Genomic DNA, 8,704 nt, shown 5'->3' on the forward strand with positions numbered 1-8,704 from the left:
TTTATATCACAGAGTATCAAGTCACTTTGATTCACCTCAGCATTGTTGGTTTTTTAACAACCGCTGTAATCTTTGTGAAGGAAAGAGCAGCTCTGCCGAAGTCTCAGGCAGTCAGGAAAGCATCTGAGAGGTTGCTTCATAACATACTCCCCTTACCCTCGTCAGTACAATATGTCTGTGTTGGCAGAGACACCTGGACCAGGGGTCCACAGACTATGCCTCACATAACCCATCTAGCCTACCACCTGTTCTTACATGATTTGGAGGCTAATGATGAAATAAAAGAATCATAATATTTTATGGTAATGGAAATGATATGATATGTCAGGTTCATTAAGTAAGGTTTTATTGGGCCATGCACATCTTTGTACACACTTTCTGTGGCCTCTCCCAAATCTGCCCTGTCTGATCTATGACAGGTTTAGAATCAATAGTGATTGTTGTCTTTGAAAGCCTGGATTTTCAACTCTTAATTGAGTGGAAACGGAGCCATTGCTAGAACATCCTGTACAGTGGTCTATAAAGAGGAAGTTGGGCGGTGGTGCACACCTTCATCCCAGCGCTCCTGAGGCAGAGGCAAGTGGATCTCTATGAGTTCAAAGCCAGCCTGGTCTACATAGTGAGTTGCAGGGCATCCAGGATTGTTACACAGAGAAACCCTGTCTCAAAAACCAAAAATAAAAAAGGAAAGAAAAGCAGTTTTTGACTATGCTCTAGAAAATTGCAGGTCAGAGGTGAGGTATTTCAGCCCAACACTGTTGCCTCATATTGACAGGGTTAGAGACTCAGTGAAGGCCCTGACTCGGGAACAAGAGCAGCTCCTGGGGCAGCTGAAGGAATCCCTGGCAGACAAGGAACAGAGCAAGGTAAGAGATTCCAAGTGGGTTTACTTTCTTTCTTAGTCTTTAAGCTAGTGTTCATTGAGTCCCTTCTAAAAGCTGGGCATCCCTGAGGGTGAAAATGTAAAGGAGACCCTGCGTATTCTTTCCTCCATGGTGCACTGCCTGCCCAAATCACAGAGTGTCACAATAAAAACCTAATCTAGTGCCACAGGGTTCCAGAGAGGTGGATGAGAACACATCTCACTGGGCTTGAGAAGCAACTGTCAGAGGATCCCTGCAACTTGGTGGCCAGCCAGTCTAGCCAGCTGGCAAGTAGAGAACATTTAAGGAAGACACCCAAGGTCAAGACCAACCTCTGGTCTGCGCTGATGCAGGCATGCACATGCGCGCACACACACATAAATGCAAAGGCGATCAAAGCGGGGGTGTAAAGGCCAGGCACTGTGATGTGCTTGTTGTGGTCTAGCACTCAGAAGGCTGAAGCAGAAGGATTCTGAGTTCAAGGTCAGCCTAGGCTGAGACTATCTAGATAGTAGAGAAAGAATGAAGGAATTTAAGCTTTGAACACCTTGAGTCACAGACAAGTAGATGGTAAATGATAGCAGTGTTCAAAGTGTCAACCTTATAGTCCCAGTTTACTCTTCAGTTTGATAGAAAATACAAAGGGAATTTTATTCTGAGGATTACATAAAAATGAAGTAACCTAAAAGCACACATCAATGGAGCAGTGTTCTCCAGTGTGTTGACTTATGTTTTGATGTGTTTCCAAAAACAGTTTTTAATAATTTAGAACAAGATTAGAGCAGAGACTGTAGTTCAGTGTTGAGCAAGGCAAAAAACAAAAATATGATGAATTAAAATATTTGCAGAACCTTCAGTGGCTTTCTCAGAACCCTGGGCTTCTCTAGAAAACTGCTCACACATGAAAAATGGAATTTGAGCAAAGTGTGATGGTACTGTAATTCCAGCACTGGGGAAACTGAGGCAGGAAGATTGCCGTAAGCTTGAAGTAGCCTTGGCTACATAGCAAGACCTTGTCTTCAAAATATAAAACAATAAAATAAAAAAAGTGAACAAAGAAAGATGAAAGAGACAGCCTAAGGGAATGTGCGTATGCAGTGTGAGGGAGGTGGGCATCACCCTGGAGGGTCTGCAGACTTTGAGGGAAGGTGGGCATCACCCTGGAGGGTCTGCATAGTTTGAGGGAGGTTGGTATCACCCTAGAGGGTCTGCATAGTTTGAGGGAGGTGGGCATCACCCTGGAGGATCTGCAGACTTTGAGGAAGGTTGGTATCACCCTAGAGGGTCTGCATAGTTTGAGGGAGGTGGGCATCACCCTGGAGGGTCTGCAGAGTTTGAGGGAAGGTGGGCATCACCCTGGAGGATCTGCAGAGTTTGAGGGAAGGTGGGCATCACCCTGGAGGATCTGCAGAGTTTGAGGGAAGGTGGGCATCACACTGGAGGGTCTGCAGAGTTTGAGGGAAGGTGGGCATCACACTGGAGGATCTGGAGTTGAACCTTTTTCACCTCAGTGAAAAGTGCCTAAAGAATTGTACTGAGAAGCGCTGATCACCTGCTAGAAAATAACTAGTTACAACACTATCCAGTCATCCCATAGGAACAGCCACGCCTGAGCTAATGTGGGTATGGCCATAATAAACAAGAGAAGATAGTTGTGGCCAGGATGGAGAGTGGAAAAATCTATCACTTTCTCCTGTGAACTGCTAGGGAGAGAAGAAAAGCAAGCATAGCACCCAAATGTTCAGCTAGGTGAATTAAGAAGTGCTCAGTACAGCAGACAGAAATGACAGTGGCCCCAGAACCTGTAATATCAGCACGCAGGTGACAAGCAGGAGGAGGATTGTGCATTAGTGGCCAGTCGCAGGACCGTAGTGCAGGAAGAGGGACTAGAGACACAGAGACTCAGGGAAGAAGAAGGTCTGTCGTGAGAGGTGCAGTATTCTGTCCTGATTTAAAGGAGAGTAAAAAAGCACAGTGGGATGCGGGATGCTGCTGCCTAAGACCCCAGGCTGTGATGCCCTGGACACTTCATTCAGGAGCTGAAGCTAGACACTCAAGATTGAGACCCTTTGAGCTGAGGGCCCAAGAAGAGCTGGTAAGAGCTGACTGCTTCCACTTGTACTGAATCTAAAAAATGGACCCCCGCCTTCTCTCATCACCCAGACAGGAAGGCAACCTGCCCCTGGTATGCCCACACTCCTCCCCTGGTCCTTACCTGCTTCCACTTCCATCAGGTCGAGTTCCAGATGGTCCGAGAGGAGAACTGCCGCTTAACTGTAGAGCTGCAGGAGGCCAAGGGCCGGCGGGAAGAGCAGGGTGCTCAGGTGCAGCAGCTGAAGGAGAAGGTGGCCCACTTGAAGGGCACCCTGGCTCAAGCCCAGCAGAAAGTGGTGAGTGAAGCTCTGTAGGTGATAGGAAGAGTGAGAGATCCAAAGTAGTCTAGACACATTTGGGTGTCCAGAGAGAAGAGGCAGAGACAGCTAAGGCAAACAACGCCGTCCTGGGTGCCAATGAGGGGGCCCCGTCCCACAAGTGGTTCACAAGAAGGATCAGATGAGGGGGGCTCCGTCTCACAGGTGGTTCACAAGAAGGATCTGATGAGGGGGCCCCGTCTCACAAGTGGTTCACAAGAAGGATCTGATGAGGGGGCCCCGTCTCACAAGTGGTTCACAAGAAGGATCTGATGAAGGGGCCCCGTCTCACAAGTGGTTCAAAAGAAGGATCGGATGAGGGGGCCCCGTCTCACAAGTGGTTCACAAGAAAGATCTGATCTCTGTCCTTTTTCTCTGGAGGCCGAGCTGGAACCCCTGAAAGAGCAACTTCGAGGGGTCCAGGAACTTGCAGCCTCAAGCCAACAGAAAGCCGCCCTTCTTGGGGAGGAGTTGGCCAGCGCAGCGGGAGCCAGGGACCGCACCATAGCTGAGCTGCACCGCAGTCGACTGGAAGTGGCTGAAGTCAGTGGCCGACTGGCTGAGCTCAGCCTGCACATGAAGGAGGAAAAGTGCCAGTGGAGCAAGGAGCGGACAGGGCTGCTGCAGAATATGGAGGTAGAGGGAACTCTGACCTGTAGTCAGGTGCTCTGGGAGGAGGGGAGAGGAGCGGAGACCCTTGGAGGACATGAGGGGAGGTACTCTTGATTTCCAGGCATGAATCAGCCCTAACAAAGAATCCCAGTCCTGATCACCAAAATACGTTTCCTAGTGACCATCCTTGGTGTAGGAACACTCACTGTCATGGGCACTGGGCCCTGCCTATTCCTGTAACACAGAGCCTCCTGCTTCAGTGAAGAACAGAAGTGAGGAGCTTGCTCAGACACAGCTTAGCCCCCAGACATAGAAGAAAGGGACCCAGCAAGGGCAATGCTATTTCCTGACATCTCTTGCCACTTCACCCCCTCCCTCCCATTGTCCTTTGTACCATCTCTAGGCTGAGAAGGACAAGGTCCTGAAGCTGAGTGCAGAGATCCTCCGGCTGGAGAAGACCGTACAGGAGGAGAGGAGCCAGAGCCACATATTCAAGACTGAACTGGCCCGAGAAAAGGATTCTAGCCTGGTGAGGTGCCCTGCCAGCTTGAAGTCAGTCCCCTGTCCTGACGGATTAGTGCCCCTTTCATGGTCTCTCGACAGTCTCTCGGCTCTGAAGTACTGTAATGACTTGCAGCCCTCAGGGTTTGAGTGAGCACATTCCCTTTCTGCTCATAGAGTGCACTTCTGGTCCTGGAGGGACAACACAGGAGAGTTATGGGGTGACTTCTGGAATTACCAAAGCCTCTTCACCCAGCCTAAGACAGTTAGTTACCTGGGGCCACATTTGAGAGGTAGAGTCTAGGACTTTAGCCTGAGCCCTGGGAACCAAGACAGGGGCCCTGTGGAAGAAGTACTTTGTGTGTGGAACAAGAGAGAACCTAGTTGAAGTTTTGGACCAGGTTCTTGGTGGCACATTGCAGGCTCCAGGCTCCATGACCCTTTTCCCTCAGGTGCAGCTGTCAGAGAGTAAGCGAGAGCTGACAGAGCTGCGCTCAGCCCTCCGTGTGCTCCAGAAGGAAAAGGAGCAGCTGCAGGCAGAGAAACAGGTAAGACTCATGTGCAGTTCAAGCCCTAGATGCCAGAGCCAAGGGCTAGGGGACTCAAACTTCTGTATCATCTTGGTAATCTCTTGTCTCAGAAGCCGGAATCTCTTTGAGGATGCAAAGGCTGAAAAGGGGGCACCGACTCCTCTTTGGAGCTAACTTTGTGCAGGGGAGGAACACCAGAAGGGATCGGGGTGCAGGGTAGAGGAGAGCTCCCAATTAAGGGGATCTGCCTTGTGCAGCTCCACCCCATGGTGGAAGCATGTACGACATCCGGAGTGTGGAAAGCTCGGGAGGCTTCAGCAGCTGCCTGTTTGCTGCCCACCCCAGGAGTTGCTGGAGTACATGAGGAAGCTGGAGGCGCGGCTGGAGAAGGTGGCAGATGAGAAGTGGGAGGAAGATGCCGCCACAGAGGATGAGGAGGCCACCGCTGGGCTGAGTCTGTCCCCAATCTGTGACGCCTGTTCCCCTTGCCCCCTCTTTGAGGAAGTGGCCTAGCCTTCCTTTCCCTTTCCCAGGGCCCTCTGCAGTTGAACTGTCCCTCCTCAGATTCCTGTGCCTGACCTTTCTTCTCTGTCTGCCTTCCCTCCCATAGACGGCCCTGCAGCCCTGTCAGACTCAGAGGATGAGTCCCCAGAGGACATGAGGCTCCCTTCCTATGGCTTGTGTGAGCGTGGAAGTCCAGGCTCCTCTCCTCCTGGGCTCCGGGAGGCCTCTCCCCTTGTTGTCATCAACCAGCCAGCACCCATTGCTCCCCACCTCTCAGGGCCAGGGGAGGACAGCAGCTCTGACTCAGTGAGTAGTGAGAGCCCACAGGCACTGTAGTAAGCAGGCAGGAGAGTCCCACACGAGCCAGGGCAGAAAGCCTGCACCACACAGCATTCTTACTCTGGGCTGGAGGAGGCAGGCCTGGCCTCTCTTCAACACTACTAACAGGACTAGGCTTGGTGGTTCAGGCCATCAGACCCAACACTTGGAGGGAGTTAAAGGTCAGCCTGGGCTACTTAACTTAGGCCAGCCAAGATCACAGATGTAGTGAAATCTTCTCTTATAAAAAAAAAAAAAAAAAAAGACTACTAACAGAATCACCCATAACCCAGGCCTGCTCAATAACCTCAGTGCTTCCAGCCCCAGCCCTGCCTCAGTCTTCCTTCCACCCTCTGCCCAGCACCAGCCTTGGCTTCTCTGCCCTTACCCACCCCGAGTGTCACTTCCCTGCCTCAGAGCACCACCCAAATCCAGTGCTGTCTCTCTGGTTCCAGGAGGCTGAAGATGAGAAGTCCGTCCTGATGGCGGCTGTGCAGAATGGGGGTGAGGAGGCCAGTCTCCTGCTGCCCGAACTCAGCAGTGCCTTCTGCGACATGGCCAGGTGAGGGAAGGAGGTCAGGTGCGAGCACACCAGGCTCTGGCCCCAGCCAAGAAGAGACGGTACCGTTGTGGTTGACAGAAATGTCAGCACCGCCACCAGTCCTGGGTGTTCCACGTTCTTTCTCCCTGCCTCCCTCCTGCTCCTACCCCTCCCCAACCACCAGGTAGGTACCTAGGTCTTCAGGAAGAAAGAGCGTGACCAAAGCTGGAGACCGTGAAGACCACCATCCAGCATCTGTCTGACAGTGCCTGAGATGTTCCTCATCTCTGACTTCCTGGGAGACTGGGAGGGGATCTGGGGTGGGGGTGTCCTCAGGTATCAGGTCCTAGTGAGGCAGGCAGAGCCTTAGGGAAAAGAGCATTATCACCTGCTTGGGGCAGAAAGGACCTGTGCCGTCATCTCTCTCTGTTGAGCAGGAAGATGAAGAACAGTGTCAGACTCATTTTCAGCCTCATTAGGCAGCAGACGGAGATGGAGGGAGGAGAGCAGGAGGGTGGGGGATGGGTTCTGTACTGCAGACACCGGCAGGGGCTCATGGAGAGAGGACATGGCCATCTAAAGAACTAAGGCGTCCAGTATCATGGGCAGAAAAATGCCGTAGGAGAGGCTTGAGCAGACAGTGATCAGGATGGCACATTGGGAACAAGAAACACATGGGTTTTGTTCCCTGAGGTCTCCAGGTCAAGAAGGCAACAGAAGTTGGACATGGTGGTGCCTGCCTGGAGTCTCAGCCCTTGGGAGGAAAGGGAGGGGAATGAGGAGCTCAGGGGTCACCCTCTGCTTCATGGCAAGCTTGAGCCCAATATTAAAGATAACAGTGAAGGCACTGGAAAACCCTGACCCTCTCAATTTTCCTCATCTCTCTCCAGTGGCTTTGCAGTGGGTTCCCTGTCGGAGGTCGGCACTGGGGTGTCAGCCACCCCTCCATGGAAGGAATGTCCTGTCTGTAAGGAGCGCTTTCCTCCTGAGAGTGGCAAGGACACCCTGGAGGACCACATGGACGGACATTTCTTTCTCAGCACCCAGGACCCCTTCACCTTTGAGTGATTTCACCCCTCTCTAGTATGTAGACACAAACTCACACACACACACACAAATCTGAACTCGTGCCCATTTTCCATCACTCTGGGCTCTGTAATATTCTGTTCCTATAAACCATGCCTGCGCCCTGCTTCTGACCCAGGCTTTATAACTCCATCTTCTATCCTGACTCCTCTGTCCCAGGCAGGGATCTGTCTTGGGAGCAGTGGTTGAGTTTACTCTCTGAAAACAGTTTAGAGGAACCAAGATGAAGGGGTTTCCCCTGTGGGAACAGAATTATTCATTGCTAGCTCAAGTACACAGCTACACACACACACACACACACACACACACACACACACACCCTTCTGATACCCGAAAGCCAGCTCCTGGGCACCCCACCCTCTCTAATTCAGAGTTTGTTTGTTTACTCGAGTTTTTTCTGGGGCCTGCATGGAAGCAGCAGCATGAGCTCATGGGGTCTTTTCAGTTCTTGGCTTCACTGGTTCTCTCTGTTCCCCACCGCTTTATGCACCTGTCCAGCCTCTCCCATAGCTATAGGTCATAAGTTTGGAAGTTTCTTTTGTATTTTTAAGGATTCCTATACCTTCTCATACCACCCCATATCCAAGTCCTCAGATGGAAATGTATTTGTGCCTTTTGTGAGGGATGGGGTGGGGACAAAGGATCCCAGGTGCCCCCAATTCCCAGCCCTCTCCAGGCCCCCCACAGCAATAAGAACCCCTCTCCCCTAAACTGCCCTCCTTATCTGTAACTTGGACAAATATATTTATATGATACATGTTACTGCTGTCATACAGTGTGTTCTTGTCAAGAGGCATCACTACGAAAAAGTGGGCCTCAAGCTCCTAGACACTGGTGGGAGGAAGGGAAATGATAGACAGGTACATTCTTACTGAGCCCTCAGGGATGCCAGCCACCTGAGGCCACAGTGGGTCTGGCCTGCAGCATATTTTTAACGTTGGTAATGGGATTGGAAGGGACATGCGGGAGAAGGCCAGGTTTCTGCTGCTCATGCGTGTACCCTCTGTGGTCACCTTTGTTACACCCTGGGCCGATAGGTGCACACCTTCGAGTTCTGTCTAGTGAGATCCGCCCTAAGCTGAAAAGTGTCAAGATTTTAGCATCCCTACCCACCTGGGATGCATTTTCACATACCCCCATGCACTCCTCATCTACCCCAACAAACATCCACAGCACCATAAAACATATATCAAGGACCTGTGTGCTCACCGAAGGCTCTGTGTGCCCTGCCAGACACTCCTACAGCTCCCTTGCTCTGTCCCCAAAGCACCCTTCTCAGCACCTTCCATTCCCTTCAGGTTCACTCATTGGCCACCCCCACAATCCCTGCCCTCACCC

At 51.4% G+C, this 8,704-nt stretch overlaps 1 protein-coding gene across 1 annotated transcript; it reads left to right on the top strand.

The window, feature by feature from the left end:
* Positions 1-643: 643 nt before the first annotated feature.
* On the top strand, positions 644-8,128 carry LOC126496104 (calcium-binding and coiled-coil domain-containing protein 1-like; the record flags this gene model as incomplete). The annotated part of the gene is made up of 9 exons (XM_050133672.1): positions 644-866; positions 3,098-3,253; positions 3,656-3,910; positions 4,290-4,415; positions 4,840-4,935; positions 5,263-5,371; positions 5,528-5,727; positions 6,195-6,301; positions 7,171-8,128. Coding segments are annotated over 9 exons (1,450 nt in total), but the record flags the coding sequence as incomplete, so codon positions are not given.
* Positions 8,129-8,704: the final 576 nt, after the last annotated feature.

The sequence above is a fragment of the Alexandromys fortis genome, unplaced genomic scaffold, assembly GCF_014885135.2.
Source record: "Alexandromys fortis isolate MF-2015 unplaced genomic scaffold, M_Fortis_MF-2015_v1.1 scaffold_1184, whole genome shotgun sequence".
Lineage (NCBI taxonomy): Eukaryota > Metazoa > Chordata > Mammalia > Rodentia > Cricetidae > Alexandromys > Alexandromys fortis.